The sequence below is a fragment of the Amyelois transitella genome, chromosome 29, assembly GCF_032362555.1.
Source record: "Amyelois transitella isolate CPQ chromosome 29, ilAmyTran1.1, whole genome shotgun sequence".
Lineage (NCBI taxonomy): Eukaryota > Metazoa > Arthropoda > Insecta > Lepidoptera > Pyralidae > Amyelois > Amyelois transitella.
Genome location: NC_083532.1, coordinates 3,621,893 through 3,641,481, shown reverse-complemented (window position 1 = coordinate 3,641,481; position 19,589 = coordinate 3,621,893). Strand labels below are relative to the sequence as shown.

Genomic DNA, 19,589 nt, shown 5'->3' with positions numbered 1-19,589 from the left:
GGACAGATTTCTTTATCGCTCGTCAAAAATTGTCTTATTCATCTTTTAGCGCTTTTTTGGGACTGATTTAGCGCCTTCTAGTCGCAAATAGTTGGCAGTACTGTATTATCTGACAAATGAAATGGCATTGAATTGCCAAACGCGAGCTTATTCTGTAAACAACGACGTGTTTACGAAATTTTGCGTGAACCTATTCTAATTAAAACGACATTGTTATGTGATAAACGTGCATCTTAAATTACGATTGGATTAAAGACTGTGTTTATTACAAAGTTTATCAACTATTGGCTTTATATTACGTCGTCACAAAATTGGCCTTTACCCGCTTTAGGTAAGTAGTGCATCAACAATTCCATGATCTAAACAATTCCAAATTTAAATAACTTTACTTAAATAAGTAGATCCATATTTCTATACAAATGTTTTTTTTTATTTAAATTTTTTATGTATCATTTATTAAAAAGCGTGTAATGTTAAAAAAAAATCACATTTCCATGTTTTGTATCCAAAATCACTGTAGGTACCGCGTTTCTTTTTAACATTGAAAGGAATTAATAACAACTCTAAGATTGTGATTAATGATTTAGTTTTGATCTGAAAAAAAAAACATTAAAATATTCCTTCCCACAAAACACTATCATGGGGCCAATAAAGCTATTATTTATTACAAAAAATAATACATACCTACATATGTAGACTTGTATGTAAGAACATTTTAAATTTATTACATTACATATATAGTAGAGTAAAAGTAATTTACTTACAAGTTTAAAAAACAAACTATACATTTTCCAGAATTCAGTCATAAAATGTATGTATTTAGCAGACTAATCCATAGTTAAGATATTTGTCAAAGATTACATGTACTTATGAACACATTCTTGAGATAACTTGGTTCAAGGTGCAGATAAGACCTGCATAATTTGTTTGTTCAATTTGTAGGTTTAAGGGGTTGTTTAGTAACAAATTTAATTAATCTAGTAATTAGTGTCCATTAAAAGGTTGCCTACTTTTTTTTTACTTATGATGTCCACAGCTAAACATAGGCTTCCCCCAATTACTTCCACCTCCCTCTGTTAGGAGGCCACCTGCATCCAACAAATATGAATGAATCAGACGACTTAGGCGAAGTTTGTAACTAAGTTTGCGTTTCTTATTCTTACACTCAAAAATTTCCTTTTTAACTGCCTTCTAAAAATAGGTAGTTCCCAACATTTATCTCACGTTTTGTTGAACCGATTTTGGTGTGGGTTTTCAGAGAAGTGTTTGTTATACTTAGGAGAAAATTTTAGATATTATACTTGACCTTGACTTCAAAAAAGGAGGATATTGATTAGAGGTAATCTATTTACAAAAATTATGAAGAAAAAAGAAAGTAAAATATATAAAAAGTTTTGTAGAGATTACCTAGTAAACGAAAGCAAAAAGACTTTACTTTTTTAATAATTAAATTAAGAGTAATACCTTACCACAAAAATGAAACACCGTAAATTTAAATGGATGCGGTAGGTAATACATCCTTGTAAATTTACTAATACGAATCACTTAAAAAAATTCTTACCATCAAGAAAATCTTAGCACTGAAGCGAATCATGCGATTTTGCCTACCCTGTCAAAAATTTCTATACGCTCCACTTAGCTAGCTAACATATAAACGACTTACTGTGCCCCCGACTTCGCCCGCGTGGAATAGTTATTTTAAGCATCATTGAAGCCCTCAAGTATGCATAATTTTCCCCGTTTTTTTTTTCACATTCTCCATTATTTCTTCGCGCCTAACAGTTGCAGTGTGATGTTATATAGCCTAAAGCCCTCCTTGATAAATGGTCTATTCAACACAAAAATAATTTTTCAATTCGAACCAGTAGTGAGATTAGCGCGTTCAAACAAACAAACTCTTCAGCTTTATAATATTAGTATAGATGGAGATTGCAATCACGGTTCCTCACGTCTTCGTTCAGATTACCATCATTCGTTTCCGTTTTCCAATGTATCTATACCGTTTTACCTCTAACCAGGGTGTGGGGATGTCACAAGCAGATAGGTATTTTTACTTTCCTATTTATTAGTTTGACGTCATCGTGAAAGGCTAATGTTGACCCACCGCACCTTACATGGGCGTGCGGTGTCATGGTTTGATAACTGATGTACAAGAACACAATATTGTATACATATATCACGTCTTTAAACTATTTGGGGTAAACAGAGTAGTAGATTCTCTTACGGTGTGTGAATACATCGTCGCGAGGAACCTTGCACATTCAGGCAGAATAATGTGTAACTATGATCCAAAAAAAGGCGACTAAGGGATAGGCTTATAAACTTGGGATTCTTTTTTAGGCGAATGGCTAGCAACCTGTCACTATTAGAATCTCAATTCTATCATTAAGCCAAATAGTTGAACGTGGCCATTCAGTCTATTCGTGACTGTTGGCTCTGTCTACCCTGCAAGGGATATAGACGTGACCATGTGTATGTATGTACTTATGTATGATCCAAAACGGGTCCCTGTAAAGTTTGCGAAGATCTAGGATCATGGACAAAAATGTGCTCCCTGGGCACCTCCCTAGAGAGGTGAGGATGTAAACGAGCAAAAACCAAGAGGAAGAGGAGAGTATACTAAGATTCAAGGGCCACGATTGAACTGGATGAGGTACAAGAAAATGAAATGAAATTTAAAAATTAGGTAGCTGCCATATTTGAGTAGAGACGGGAATGTATGTGTCCATAAACAATTTTCATTCTCGACATTTATAACTTTTGGAAAAAGAGAACTGGGTCCAGTCGGTATCCTCCTTTTTTGAAATCTGTTTAGTTCCCAAAACCTCCGAAGTGTAACAAACACTTTCCTGAAAAGCGAAAAGCGAGAAAATCACGGACAAACATACATACCTACGGGTCAAACTGAGAATCAACTTTTTTTTAAGGCGGTTAAAAAACAAGTTAAATTACCTTACTACGCATTTTAACTGAGGTGGTATAAGATAGATGCTCGCCTTAGTGGAGACACTGCCGAGGTCCATTGAAGTAGCTACATACATACATATTATGACGCCTATAACCCTTATGGGGTAGACAGAGCCAAGTCTTGAAAAGACTGAAATGCTACGTTCAGCTGTATCTGTATGGCTTTATAATGGAATTGAGATCGCCTACCAGAAGAATCCCACGTTTTTTAGCCAAAGGATAGGCTAATAAACTTGGGATTCTTCTGATTTTGGGAGTTGGAGTTGGAGTTGAGAGAGACTTGGAGTTGAGATCCTTTTACGTCATCCATGTGAAAGATATGATTGCCTTGAAGTATCAACCTGCTTTATAATGTAGTAACTTTAAAATTGTATATTTATTTCAAATACCTACCCACGAAGAAATAAGAAAATAGCAGTAGAAAGGAACGTCTGTAGACCTTAATTGACTGCTCAATTATTTATCCATTGACCTCTTTAGCACCTTATACATTCCAATGACTAGTATCCATTTTGGTTGAGACGCGCGGTGTGAATTATAATGAAAATCATCACCTTTTCGCCCTTTCATTTCGCGCCATCACCTTTCATGCAGTGAGCAGTGTGAAACGGAACACGCGGCGCGTTTCGCGCCCTAAAATAAACATTCGCGCGCCTTTTGTTTTTCAAAATAAGAACGAGTTGTTTCTGGCCAGTGCTAAGTCTCTTTGTTTGTATTTTGTTTTTTAATCTAATATCGAAATAACTGTGATGGGGATGAACCAATGTACATTATAAATTAATATTGGTGATTTGTTGTGGTTTTGCGGTAGCTGATACGTTGTAGTATGTGGTCTCATTATTTTGTGGTCGTTTCAAGTTTCAGTGCGAAGTAATGTGAAAATATCTAAAGTGCATTTAGTTTCATGATATCGACAAAGTCCTTGTTACTGTGAATTATGACTGAGCAAGTCCCTTCTTTATTTCGAAATATTCCTAGAATATTTTAAACTGTAAACTAGCGCGCCATCGAATCCATTGCGTCGCATGGCATTGGCTATGCCAGACATGAAAAAAAAAGTGTACGGTCAACGCACCCGCTTCTATTTGGCTATGATCCAATCTTGCATAAAATAAGAACTGCATGGCGCATAGACAATAAACTACTGTAATAAAATCTTGGCTCCATATGAAGTTACAATTTCATTTCAGTCCCTCTCATCATCGCGTATATTTTTCGATTGCTTTCAACTCAGCTGGCTGTGTATAGTATTAGTATGCTGTGAAAAATGGTTGATTGTACTAATTGTATATTGGTGCCTCTTTTGTTTTTCTACTTTCTCAACATCATAACAAGACAGGAAGAGAAGGAGAGCCACACACAAATTCATTGCAATTGAGAGATTTTTTTGGATATTATGTGTATGTATGATATATTATGATAGCTTGTCAACTTGGAAATTTTCATTTCATTTAGGCGAGGGGCTATAATAACCTGTCATCCACATCTCAGTTCCATCACCGTTCAGTTCAGACGTGACCAACGAGTCTTATGACTATTGACTCGTGATAAATGCATAATGTATGTCTGTGTCTATGGAACATTAGGTATCTTCTGACGTAAAACTTCCAAATTCAAATTTTCAAATTCAGCTCTTAATTTTCATAAATGAGTTCAACACGGTCTTCAACTTGTAACAAATCTTCTTGGCCTGGTAAACATTTGGCATAGTTGCCCACCATATAATATTTGAGCTTAAAAAGTGTGAATCATAACATTGCATCATGAGATTTAAGCCCACCTGCATAGCATATAAGTACAGCTGATTTATAATCTTGTGAAAATCTAGTGCCAAGTGGCCGGGACCTTGGCCGCTTTTGCGAAGATTTCATTTGTGAGACAAAGTTGGCGGACGATTTTTACCCCACTGCGACAAAAAGAGGATGTTGTACCATCACGAGTCTAAACTTTGCTAACATCTGAGTTTTCAAACCTTTGTATAACATATCTTTTTTATTTTATTTAAAGACCATTGTTGTATAATTTTTCATTAACATTTTAACAAAGAATTCGTTCGTAAACAATGGTAATTTTAACATTCAATTGTACACATCCATTTTTCTTAAACGTTTCTTGTTCTAGTATTAAAGGTGATCCGACCCAAAATTCTATAAAGGTAAGGCACCTACGTTTTTGTTTTCCAATACCTTTCCTATCTTATCTTTGTCCTCTCTTTATTATCTGTAGGCTTATGCCGCTGGGAGAAATGACGACCATTAAATTTCTCCGAAGCACGAAAGCTGTTTAGGTAATTAAAAAAATGCATAAATGCTTTCTTTACATACATTTTATTTTATAATAAACGATTTATGACGAGAATATTATTATTTAAAAATTTAATAAAAAGTAAAATAAGTCCACTATTATAAATAATATTTTTTTATTCTCTTTATGGCTAAAGACAATAAAAAATAAAAGAGAATGTGTAAATAAAGAGGACGATTGCCAAACTCACGGGAGAAGTGTCATCGGGTGAATTATTTATATAGTACACTTCAAAAACCAAGATTAAGTCATTAAAATATTTATCATTAAATAATTTAAATAATTATTTTTCAATAAAACCTCCAAAGCTTATATCAAGGAAGAATAACTTGCTGAAATTTGAAAAAAATCACAGCATTTAGATATATATATGACGTTATTTCAATACAGAATATGCCAGGAGGAAAAGGTTCCAACGAAGTGTGGGCGAAATCTTTTGCATCTTGGCTTAAAAAAAAGGAAAGGTCATAACTGCCATGTAAATTAGTCGATGCTTGCAAATCATGGAGCTCTTAAAACTTTTAATTCATTTTGCTTTAAATTGTACATTTTAAAAGTGAGCGCGATAATTTTTATGTTCGTGGATAGTAAGCGGCCGAAAAAGTCAGGGTTCGGTATTTCTTATTTCCGTATTAGATTAATAGATAAATTGATGCATCATCCCCTAGTACCACGCGAAGAACATAAGGAACAATTTATAAACAGAAATTAAGTTTTCAATTTCGCTTACCAATTTCGGGACCAAATGACAATTTTTCACTATATGACCTTTTCCTTTTTGTTGAAGTTCCTTAATGCAATCTGTACATTAATTTTATTTCGATTTTGGTATATTCTTCTCGATCATTAGGTTCCGTCAGTTCTTCAATCTTTATCAGATTCAATATTTCTCTTAATATCGGTGCGAAGGACCATATTCGACTATTTTGCCTTTTAGTTTACTTAACTCTGAATAAGTTTCTTTGTGGAATCTATACATTATTTGCTTTTAGACATGGGCCTTTTGTTCTCCATCATCAAATTTCATTGAACGATGTATTCTCTCTAAATTTAGCGTGTACTACCCACATTTCATCGTGTACTATAATTAAACCACGACTTCCCCGAAAAGCTTGTATTTTCATGTGAATACATCTCCCGTCAGTAGCCGCGATATACTTGCGATAGACTGACGCAGTTACAGGACTCATCTCGGGCGCTCGAAATTATTACGGTTTAATTTTGGATGACATTTTTGATTAAAAACTCTTTAACATTTCATTCGTATACAAAGTTGAATCGTAGGACAGTGAATTGAATTTATATTCCGACGAACACCCGTTTCGCTTTTTAAGAATGGAATGTTTTTATTTTTAAAATTGCAGCTGTCATTGTCAAAATAGAATTTTATCAGCCAGTGTTACGTTCGTTCGTCAAACGGAACAGGAAGCATTTGGAAATGGAACGACATGTGTCATTTCGCTTTCGTCGACCCGCGAAAGTGTCTGTGTTTTGTCCAGAGCCTTTGATCTGCGTAATTAAGCAGTGGACGATATGCAGTTCTGTTAAACGTCGCGCTTAGGAGATGGTGGAGGTCTTTCTAAACTGGTGTTTATTCTTTGTGGTGCCAAGTGGGATTCGAATGTATGCTATTTATTGAGTCTTTTCTGAGTCTCGAAAAAAGAACACCAACCAAATCATTTTCTTTTTAATTTTGTTTGATATTTTCCCTTCGCCAACTAATATTTTCATCCATAGACAATTTTGTCTTTTTTTTGTTATGACACAAAGACATCTTCACATTTGACATTTTATTTTCGTTTCATTTCCTCATAGACGTGTTGTCGTATTTTAGGTGTTTGGCGAGCGCCCAAATGTAGTTAATATTGCATCATAAGATTAGCTGGATACATTATGGCGTAACTTTTGTTTATTTTTCTTGTACCTCATTTTGTATGCAACAATTTTCGTGCCGTGTGGTTCCCGGCACTATTACAAAAAAGAATAGGACCACTCCATCTCTTTCCCATGGATGTCGTAAAAGGCGACTAAGGGATAGGCTTATTAACTTAGGATTCCTCTTTTAGGCGATGGGCTAGCAACCTGTCACTATTTGAATCTCGGTTCTATCATTAAGCCAAATAGCTGAACGTGGCCATTCAGTCTTTTCAAGACTGTTGGCTCTGTCTACCCCGCAAGGGATATAGACGTGATCATATGTATGTATGTATGTATTTTCTTAATCTTAGTGGAATTTGTGTGTTTCCCTACTTTGGATGAGGTATTTAGATATGGAGAAGTTTGTTGTCACGAGACATTGCACCGTGATCAACCAGTCTGCACAATTTGAATCTTTACAAAGTAATTACTGCTTATTTGCCATTAAATCTCTAATTCTGGTCTCGAGGTTATTCTCTCTTTGTCTCGACTAACGTCAGTGATAAAGAGAGAACGGGAAAGATGAGACGAAGCCATGTGTCTTCATCAACATGAATAACCCACCTGGGCGATAATCTTTGCAGCGGTTAGAAAGGGCTCACTATTTATATTAGTTACTCCACCTTGGATTCCAAACAACGATAGTTACAGTTATGTACACATGTCTGTCATCCTATCCCTTTTACCTCTATTTTAAACAAATTCAAATACAAAATGAAGTATCATTGTAACTATTCAAGGCGATGCCCACTCACAAAGACCGATATAGTCTTTAGTTTACCTTACCGGATATAGATCTCTGAGTCACTTGCGTCTGCGTGTCTCTGTGTCTATTATCTCCGATTTGTAATTAAATCAAGGAAATTTGCCAATCAAAGGAAAGTCTTATACAATTTGGATTCCTCTTTTAGGCGATAGGCAAGCGACATGTCACCGTCTGAAGTATCTGAATTAGATCATTAAGCCATCCAGCTAAACGTGGCCTCTCAGTATTTACGAGCCTGTAAGTTGTTCTTGGCTTGGCTTGGCTTGTTGGCTGGATCTGTTGGTCAAAGACGTTATATATATATGTGAATGAAATTGAGTCTTAGGCCATAATTCTGCATTTTGTATGATTTGTAATTGATAAGTTTTTAGATAATGGCCAAATTAGGGACCTGATGTGTAATCAAAATGACGAGAGAGATGAATTTTTATGAGGTGAAAAAGTATGTAGGGATCATGACAAGTGGAAAGATGTAGTCTATGCCTATCCGTCAAGAAAAGTGCCATGATGATAGATGTTTATAATAATTAAGCCAATCCGACCATCCTAAACCTGTGTTTGTAGCACCAGCATATGTTTTTCTCTTATTTACAACCACTGATCTATAATCACTCAACGTCAATGTATCCATATTTCCCGTTTTCATGAGTCATGCCCTAGACAAATATATTGTAAACTTTTCATAATGAGGATAGGAAATTTATCTATTTAGATTGAATTCCGATCTTTGAGATCACTCATCTGTAGATCAAAATATACTAAACACGCCTTCATACATACTAAGACTGATTAAACTGGAAATAAAGTGAAGAGAAAAGCGAATTCTCAATCATACTGCTATGGATTTAACGTCTTCTAGATCTAAATCAACATGTATTGAGAAGCCCTAAGATCTCTCGTACGAAAATAAACAAACGCACGCTTTCTCGCTATGTTCATCACATTTTTTTTTCAAATTCTAATTTTGAACTCTACACGCGCCAGTCTCAGCACGCGCGCACCGATTTGTGCACTCTTGCAGTTTAAATTCTCTTTTTGAATTTATCACTTTCTTGCCATTTGCTTTTTTGATATGAATTGGTTTTTAGTTTTGATTAAACAGCCAGTGTTTTCTTAATATCTTGTTGTTAGTTTATTTTGTTTTTTAAGTAATCAGTATTGCATTGCACATGGTCAATAAGGAGATAACTCTTTTTAGAAACCTTCTTAAAATATCGGTGTTTCCGTATCAAATCGTAGGTTTTATGGTCGTTTTAGGATGAATTCGGTAATTATCTATTGGATTTTTATTGTGTTGTAAATAACTTAAGTACCTGCTCAGATAATTGGCAATTCACAATTTTGTAAGCTTTTATTTTTGTACATATCTTCTTTTTTTCAAAACTGTCTGTACTAACAATTTTGCTAAATTTATTTACTTTTTCTTTAAATAGAGCCCGTCTCTAGAGTCCTGTACTGGCCAGCTAATCGTTTGAAGTTCAAATAAAGAACAAAGTGGTTTAGAATTGATAACATCGTTCGCCTACGCCTTGGCTACACCCAGTGATAAGTGCCCAACCAAAAACCGCATTCTTAATTTAAAGTTTCTAGTGTAGTTTTCATAGTGTTATCATACACACATACCAAAGACAGTGACATATTTTTAAGTGTTTATGCTCAACATAGATGTAAATGAAAATGGGGAAGAAGAAGAAAAATAACGGGAAGAAAGGAGGGAACAGATTTTTCCGCTGGATAAGAAGGTAAAAATTAAAAAAGTGTGTATGTGTGTCTAAACACGGTTTGTCTATTAACAAAATACAAACTTGCATGATAAAATTAATTCTAAAAAAAACGACGTTGATTTGACTTATACTAATTACATCTAATTTTTTCCAAGATTGAAGTCTAAATATGTATTGTACATAATAACAATTATGCTACAATTAATACTATGTTTGTTTGTGAATAGATCGCAAAAATATGTTTATTGCTGGTCGTTTCAACATATTTTTTTTTGGGAAGTTATGAAATACCTACTTAAATCATAAAAAAATATTTTATCTTTGGTCACTTTTCTAAAGATCTCAAAAGCCACCGAAAAAAACTCAAACGTCCGTGTAAGTATGAATTCATTATCTGTGCCAAAAATCGATATAAAATAAAACTTTGTTGACAGCTTAAATGCTTATTTTGATTTGAACCTTTTTTGAACTGTTGAATCTACCGTAGATGGAATATGGATTAGATTTAGATTGTGGACAACAAAAAGGTGACGTGGGCGCGGCCGGTGCAGGTCTTGCGAAATAAGATGTTAGGGTTCAGTTGTAAAATGAAAATAACCTCAAGATTACAACAAATATGCAAATAGTGTGTGAATAGGAACTTTGGAAGGGGAAAGCCTAGACGTTGGAAAAATCTAATCGGGGATGGTAAAAGGTCAGGTCAAAGAGTAAATTCAAAATTCAAAACTTTTATTCATTATTATGGGACACTTCGACATCACTTAACTACTTGATTACATCACAGATTTAGTTAGCCTCGAAGTAAGTTCGAGACTTGTGTTACGAGATACTAACTCAACTAAAATAAATACTTGTATAAATAAACAAGATATTAGATAATTTTCTTTTCTCATCATGCCCTGTCCGGAATCGAACCCGGGACCTCCGGTACCACAGACAAGTGTACTACCGCTGCACCACAGAGGCCGTAACGGTCGTGAGTTAACGCCTGCCGCGCTTAACCATTTTCTCTGCCCACTCGCTATCGGGCGCAACGTTTTTGTGGACTTAGTCTTAATTTGAGGTGATAAACCTCGTAAATACTTACTCTAATTTATAATACTCAAGGTGGGTTGCAACTTCTACTACTTATCTATTCTAATATTATTCAAATTTAAAATAAAAAAAAAAATTGTTTATTTCTCCAAGCAAAGTATACAAAAACGATGTGATTGGAATCTCCTTTTAAGCGTGCAAGCCTGTACCAGGAGACCCCGCTAAATATTATAAAGCTGAAGAGTTTGCTTGTTTATTTGAACGCGCTAATCTCAGGAATGTTCTAATTAATAAAATTCTTTTTGCGTTGAATAGACCATTTATAGAGGAAGGCTCTAGGCTATATAACATCACGCTGCAAATATAAGGAGCAAAGAAATAATGGAATATGTGAAAAAAACGGGGGAAACTATTCATCCTTGAGGGTTTCAATGATGCCCAAAATAACTATTCCACGCGGACGAAGTCGCGGGCACAGCCAGTTACTGCATGATGGAACACTGAAAAGGAAACATTGTGATCAACTAAGACCCAGATTGACAATGTTATAACTCAAGTCAAAAACACAAAGAAAGAATCTTAACAGCACTAAGAAGTATTTATACAACAGTTACAAATAAATTTATAAGGGTGTGTATGTTTGTTACACGCCCACGCAAAAACTACTGAACGGTTTTTCATGAAGCGTTGCTACTACCAGACGACTATATATTCTTAAAATATCTTAAAAATTATTGTCACCATAACTGTCGTTGGACTAGAAAAGCATACGTTTCATTGTGAACTACTGATTTCATGGTTTGCGGGCCACAATTCTCTGGAAAATTATAGTGTACACGTTTGCACTAGTTGTACACGCGACTTCTTCTGTAGGTAGTAACGTTAGTACTTTTTGAATGAAACCTTTCTAATTAATGTTTGTCTGTTTATTGTTGTGTGTCGGTCTATGTGGTCTAGTTCACCACTATTCAATAATAACTTAAGGTTCCCCTGCAAAGGTAGCGGAGGTGGGAGTCGCTTCGTAAAAACCTGACTCGCCCAATCCAGGATCCATGGTCATGATCCGTGTGTTTCCCGGCACAAATAAAAAAAAAAGAATAGGACCAGTCCATCTCTTTCCTATGGATGTCGTAAAAGGCGACTAAGATATCTTATCTTATAAAATTGAGATTCTTCTTTTAGGCAATGAGCTAGCAACTTGTTCGATCTTAACTCGTACGGCCAAACAGCTGAACGTGGCCTATCAGTCTTTTCAATATATAATTATCTTTAAGATGGCGACCTTTCTGGACTACTGGTGTCCCTCCAAGCCCTAATATTGTAATTATTCTACCGGATGCATACAGTCATTGAAGCTATGCCTTATGTCATGTTCATTGTTCTCGTGGTACAGTCGCGCCGATAAATCATATGCTTCCAACTACGGAACTGATGCTTATTGGCTATTGTTCTGCCTCATCTCCTCTCTCTTTCATCTTGGCACAGGCAAATTTCTGTAAGGTAAAGTATTTATATTTCTGCTCAAGGAACTTGGATTTGTAACGGTGATCCAATATGGGTTAGGTTTTAGGTCAGACGTAAGTCGATTCGTATAAAAACTCTTTTCCAGACAAGTGAGGAAGTACCCGAGATTAAGATGATGCATTGCGCATTTACTAAAACGAGCAAAATTAAATTGAGAGGATTGGTCATGTCTTTAACTTTGTGTTGTCCATAACACGATTGGTCAACTTTTATAGCCTAAAACAATTCATTGAAAAAACTTCAATAAAATCAAAGGTCCAAATTTAACGCAATTGAGAAAATAATTAATGTTTTAAAGTTTCTACGAGTACATAATATTAATCGAAACTAACAAAATAATTTGGCCGTTTCCAACAAGTGTACGAGTATTGCCGTGCAATATTATTTCGTCCGGGAAAAATTGTAATTATCGCAGCCGACTGTACAAGCCGGAATGTATGAATGAGAGGAACTGATGTTGATTGGTGACGGAATGTCGTGTACCTACATACATAGATGAAATACGAGTATTTATTATCCTGTCTTACTTGCAAATTAAAAGGAAACAAGATTAATCTTGTGTGTTGACGCTCAACTAGACTTATAAGTAAGCTCAGACTTTGAGCTCACTCACGCACTTATTTAAATAACTACATACATTGATTTGTCTATATGAGCAACGGTGATCGAACGGTTAATTAAGGTGTCCGAATAAAAAGCGTGGTGCGCAGGTTCAAAACCAACCCCGTCCGTGTGCGAATAAACCTTCTTCGAGCTATTACTTCTATTAGTAACCAATGCTCTAACGGTCAGGAACATCAGGCAAGTCATCGATGATTGCGTTTGATTCCCCTGTAGGATCGAGGTCAGGCTCTTTCCAGAAGGGAAACGCAGAGACTACATCTTCCTACTTACCACTATCGCTGCAAACTTATTTTGCTTCATCTTATTCACCAATATTTTCATGCAAGATCGTTAGAGTTTAGATCTGACCTTTCACTAGAATGACCTTTGATCAAAGTAAATTCGTATTGGCCTTCCCCTTGGTGATTTAATTTTCAATAATTTATTTTTATTCACTTGACCGTTGACCAGTTGATGGAACTCATAAATTTTAATTAGTACTGACACGGAAGAACAAACAGCAATTATCTTATTCGATCAATAGGAAGAGGGTCATTTTAATCAGACGATGGATTAAAACTATCTGAAATTAGATGAAAACTAAACTAACTTGTTTCTTCAGAGATATGTACCAAGGTTCGAAGGTATAGTTTCCAAAACTCGTAAATAGATATACCTATATCTGTTTGGATGCTACTTAACCAGGCCAAACGCCAGAAAGAAGAGTTAATAAATGAATTACTTCTATAAATTTAATTAAGTACCACAATTAACTAAATAAAGAAAATATCTGTTTTTTATTGTGTATTTTAATTTAGTAATTGATATATGAGAAACAGAGGAACATCAACAAAATAAACACAAAATCAGGGCACGAACAACTTAACACATTAATCCCTTTACAAAACACTATAAAACGTATATTACAGCCATCTGACACGTGCCATCACGGCCTAAAACATAAACAACCGTACACGCCTCTGTCTGGCTTTGGGTCCCCTCTTTCACTCCTTCACCACTCACCAAACTTCAATAAAATCATTATAAAGTACAAATGTTAAAAAACGAATCCACTGCCGCGCATAGAAACTCGAATCACACAACCGTTGAAATATAACAAGCATTGGATCGTGTGCTATGGGAAAGTTTACGGCTAATAGAGTAACGGATTCGATCCGTTCAACGATCATGACTCCACGTCATAGTCTCGAACCGCCTACGGTACAGTAGTCGTGCGCTTGAGTTCAAAAATTGTCGGAATATCCAAAATCCACTCGAGTACCGCAAGGTCGCGTTTTTGGACCTTTAATTTATTCAAACTTTTGATTTACATTGTTTCATTGTTTTGTTTAGTGAAGTGAAAATCTAGAATCGATACTTTCGATAGTGAAACCGATTTTCTCATAGATATCGATTGTTCATTAATATCGTGGGAAATTGTTTTTAAAATGATTTAATGTTCAAGAGGATAAGATGAATGAAATGTGTAAGTGTTATCTTTTTGTTAACTCAAAAAAAATGGTCGATTATAATCGGTGAAGGTGTTCTTTATTTTGATCGTGATAAGGTTTCTTTTGGGTTTCTGTTACTTATGAATCATTGAATCATGACGAATGCATTAAGTGAACTTTCTTCTTCAATTCAATATAATTGTATTACGGTACCTCTCATCTCTCTTTTATTTTATTTTGTTCAACATTGCACAAATATTTATATTTTTTAACTGTTCTGTTATAAATATTTGCTTTCCGTAAAAGGTTCTCTCTTCTTTTTGTAAAAAACTTCTTGTAAAAAATCTTAATTAGTTACTGTTTTCTTTGGTGTTACGATATTTTTTTTACATTTCAATACTTTTTAAATACACAGTAAAGAACAAAATTAACATTACCAATTACAAAAGAATCGAGGTCAGCATTATTTACCTATAAACTTAGAATCTTTAAGGCGATGGGCAAAAACCTGTCTAACAGCTGAACATGTGCTCTGTCTACCCCGCAAGGTATATATAAACGTGATTATATGGATGGATGGATTGACAACATTTATAAATCGAAGCCTTCCAGCTAGACTTTGGGTCCAATTCCGTGATATATGTATGTATGTATAAAATATAATAGTATCATTAAGTTGGTATGTCCTATAATACAGTCTCAAATCACAGTGAGATCTGTAAATAAAAAACATAAAATGAATGTAAGATGATTGATGAATTAATTTATTGTGCTGCGGATCAACGAATGAATGCTATCTATGGTATTATCTTTGACGTGATCTTAATACAAATTACTGAATTACAATCTCTTTTGAATCCAAATAACACTTTTTTTTCTAATTTGCATAGGTCAACAGCTTATGATTCATACGGTATTAAAATCGCAGACCTTTATACCTACGCACAAAACCAAGCAAGGTTCTCTTTCAATTTAGGTATATGCATGCAGCAAATGACTAATATGACTTTATTTTTTTATACCAAAAGGATGAAATATCCTTTGGTTAAAAAAAAAATCACGTACGTAACTAAAGAACGAACAGCTAATGACTAATTGGGATAATTTTTCTGGTCATATCTCCTCAGCCTCCAGAAGTGCTTTAGAACTGTAGGACCTCCATACAGCCAACTGAGTTTTGGCGTACTGACGGTGAGAAGTATTTTAAAAAGGAGCTTAGGTATCATTGAGTCTTCCCCACGGTGTCTCTATTTAATGAATTTTAATTCTACCGTCCATTTCTTAATATTGGCCTACTATCATCCCTCAATCCAAAATGTTTCCACGCAATTTTTATCGCGTCCTTTTTATGATAAAATGCGCTGGCGCAGCTAGTAAAGTAAGATTGATTGGTCTTTTGCGTGTGGTCAAATATAAAGCAGTTCTTAAAACAAGTTGTTATTTTACCGATCATGTCATTGCCAATTAAGGTAATTGCAAGTAAAAGCACGTTAACCGACGTGGGGAAATGCGGTGATTTGTTTTTGTTCCCTCTTCAAATGTGTTCAACATCTACTGTAAGTTTCCTTGTGTTTACGAATGAAAATGTAACCCATTTCTCTGTCAGCGTGTTCCTACCGCACTACTTCGGCGCCAAAGATCCGCCTTCAGTCTTTCTCTCTCCTTTTTGTCTTTGTCGTCCTCAGATTTACGGATGTCATCTTCTGGGATTTAAATAAATTTCATCGTCATTGCTGTCCCACCACCAACCATGGCTATTAACAACATACAGACGTTCTTATTACCAAAGAGAGCAAAACATCTATAACACTACATTTGAGACATTTCTACGCGTGACTAGACCAATGAAGCCGGCGATACTAACCTTGTCCAAACGACCTTAAACCTCGACACGCCTGTCTTCCTGTTAAGCGCCTGCGCAGTTATAATAGCGCACAACCGGTTCCTGGCATCGTCGGATGTCCATAGGTATGCATTTCCGATGACCATTGTCCTAGTGAGTCTAGCAATTTCTATTGACGCTGTGAAATCTTGTTCTTCCGTTGTGACCTTTGCTTTATTAACTTTAACTTCATTCCTATTCTTTTTAGAGAATTATCCTTCACATATCTTATTACTGGCTGGAAAGTTATATTTATGACAACCAGTTAAATCGTTAAGAGTTCTAAATTATTTAAAATAATTATTTATAAATGGGAATATTGACAATAGATAAAGACTACAAGTTAACTCAGCGTCACCTGCTAATCTTTTATTTAAGCTAAGTTTAATTCATAAATTAAAGGTAACCTGGAAGTGATCGCTTTTAGTTGTAAGTTCGCCTTTTTCTGTAATGTTTTAACAAAGATTTGAATTTGCTGTAATTTATTGTGGTGGGATAAAGAATTATTGAATTATGTAACTAAGTGGATAATATTAAGGTTTAAAAAGGAGGAAAACAAATTCACCTTTAAAACCACAACTGACCTTAGATGATGGTTCTAGCTGATGCAAAATATATTTAAATTTTTTGCAAAGACGAAATCAAAAGATTTGCATGGTAATAGGTTTATTTATTGAAGAAGGTCTGGTTGGTAATATATTTGTTTCTTTATTTATATTACTAAAGAGGTTTTCCTTTTTTGCATCTTCCCTTAAAATTCATATTATGCCAGATAAGTCAACGCCAGTAGCAACTTAAAGCCGTTTGACTTAAATGACCATATCCGTAATTTACGAAACAAATTCTTTCCGGTTTTTCGTTATATTACATTTGTACGCGGACTTAAAGCGGCCCCTTTTATTGTTAGATGATAATCTTTATATTCCTATTTACAACGCAATAAAAGAGTATAAATTATTAATTTATTCTAGTCACATCGCCCATTACATTATTCTTAATATCGTGCGAACTGGCATGTGAAGAATTGAATAAAAAAAAAGAAAATACCGCCATTGTCTTTGGTTTTAATGCGAAAGTCTGCATTTTTTGTATTTTGTAAGATTTTACAATTATTTTGAAACCACTCTGCGTGTCTCATAATATATTTGTCGCACAAGCGTAATTTTGACAATAATTTTCAACTGTGTATTCCATGACATAAGCGCTACTATTCCATTGTTTTGACGGTTGGTTAACGATGTTTGCTTGCCAATTTGCATTATTCCTGAAATGAGTTTTGCAATTCTTTTGTTTTGTATGAAAGCATTCATCATCTTTCGTTTAGTTTTACTTAACGCGGTGCGACCTTTTAGCATAGTCTTAACTCTTAGGTGTAGATTTGTAAAGCTAGCTTTTTAGATGTTATAATAAAGATTTAAATGTGTTTAGAATTGATAATTAAGTAGCAACAATTTTGAAAATAATCACGTCCTCTAAAGGAAATAATGGTATGGTACGGATAGAAATATTGGTACCTAAATAAAAGAAGTTAATTCAATTAAAAAGTATTTATGCAATGAACACAATAATACAAAAAACAACACAAAAATAAACGTATAAAAGCACATTAATAGAAGATGGTGTTCCAGAATTGGGTACCCCCTCAGCACAATGCTGGCTGTAAACAACAACCTGTATTATGACAAGTATGTATAATACGTGCAAGGCTATATAAATATATAAATATAGAATATAAAGAACAAAAAATTATATTGAATTTGATTAGGTCTATCTTGTAATGACCCACATCTAGGTGACAGCAATGTTAAAAATTAGTTTTAATAAACTGCTAAGTTAATTCGCATTCATAATTAAAAAAATTTGAAGATTGTTATTAAAGCAGCCTTTTACAGTTTCCCGCCGCGCGCGCGAAGAACATATTTTCCCGGGTTGACAAGTGGCTAAGGAAATCGCAATAAAAGCCATACAAAGCTGTTATGTGTTGCCTTTCTAATGAATTCTATTAAACGAGAATGCCTTTCCTTTCCAGGTTCTTATACGAGTAGAGCCAACACTTGTTTGATGCTTTTTGTAAAAGGAGCCGGTGCTGGCAAAATATTCCGTTAGATAGGTGTAAAAAGCCCTGTGGCTTCTACTTCTTGGCAGATAAGACCACTATATATTTCTCTATGTATAACTATGACAAAGTTATATAAAATTGAATCCCCAAAAAACAAAATTTACATAATACATGTAATCACGTATTTATACCTTTCTGGGTAGTCAGAGCGCAGTCTCGAACAGACTGGAAAGCCTCGTTCAGCTCGGCTTAATGATGGAATTGAGATTCAGATAGTGACAGGTTGCTAGCCCATCGTCTACAAGAAGAATCCAAAGTTAAGCCTTTCCCTTGATTGACTTTTCCAATCTGCTCGGTAAGAGAAGCAGCTGGCACACAATAGGTTTTTCTTTGTAGCTATTTAAAAAAAACCAATGGTGATAGGTTTTTAGCAGAATTAAGAATATCCCGATCATGTTTTTAACATAGAACATAGTTTTGAAAATCTGGCCATAATTCATCTAACGGGGGTCCTTTCTGAAGCGAAACAAATTGAGTTGTCCAACTGGATTGTAATTAAATTAGGTGGCCAATTGATCGGCGATTTGCCAATTGTGCTCACGCTATTCGTGATTTGAACCATTCAATTTTAAAGTCTTGGAAAGGAACCATTTTGTGCGTGTGCACCGCGCATCGGCTTTTCATTTTGCATAGTAAATTCTAGGTTTTTTTCAATAAAATACATTAATCAGTTCTATCAATAAGCTAAATGTAGCCTATCAGACTTTTGAAGTTTGCTGGCTCTGTCTATCCCGTAAGGGATATAGACGTGATGTATGTAGGTTTTATCTTATACGATGACGTAAACATACATTTCCACTACATACATACATATGGTCACGTCTATATCCCTTGCGGGGTAGACAGAGCCAACAGTCTTGAAATGACTGAATGGCCATATTCAGCTTTTTGGCTTAATGATAGAATTGAGATTCAAATAGTGACAGGTTGTCCCATCGCCTAAAAAAGAATCCCAAGTTTGTAAGCCTATCTCTTAGTCGCCTTTTACGACATCCATGGGAAAGAGATGGAGTGGTCCTATTCTTTTTTGTATTGGTGCCGGGAACCACACGGCACATTTCCACTACGGTGTTTTCAAATTTTGAGTCTTCGAACATGCTTCTCATTCCATGTGCCCGTCCAGGGTGCTATGCTAAGAACCCAGTAATTGAAAGCACCCTCTGATCATTTACTCGTGCCGGGAACTGAGGGCCGTTGTGTTTTCGCGCTGTTATAAAATGTCACAAATTTTCGCGCATTTAGGTATATTTCATCTCCAATCTCACCTGCTGAGGCGGTCGGAGTTCGATGACCCGGT

At 35.1% G+C, this 19,589-nt stretch overlaps 1 protein-coding gene across 1 annotated transcript in view; it reads left to right on the top strand.

Moving 5' to 3' along the window:
• The first annotated feature begins 6,415 nt into the window (after nt 1-6,415).
• LOC106132233 (uncharacterized) overlaps nt 6,416-19,589 on the top strand; it is a 30,666-nt gene continuing 17,492 nt past the window's right edge. Inside the window, exons 1-2 of the mRNA XM_013331593.2 lie at nt 6,416-6,484; nt 9,388-9,696. Of these exons, the coding sequence (XP_013187047.1) occupies nt 9,626-9,696 (71 nt within the window). The 5' untranslated portion in view covers nt 6,416-6,484; nt 9,388-9,625. The remainder of the gene's footprint in view (nt 6,485-9,387; nt 9,697-19,589) is intronic.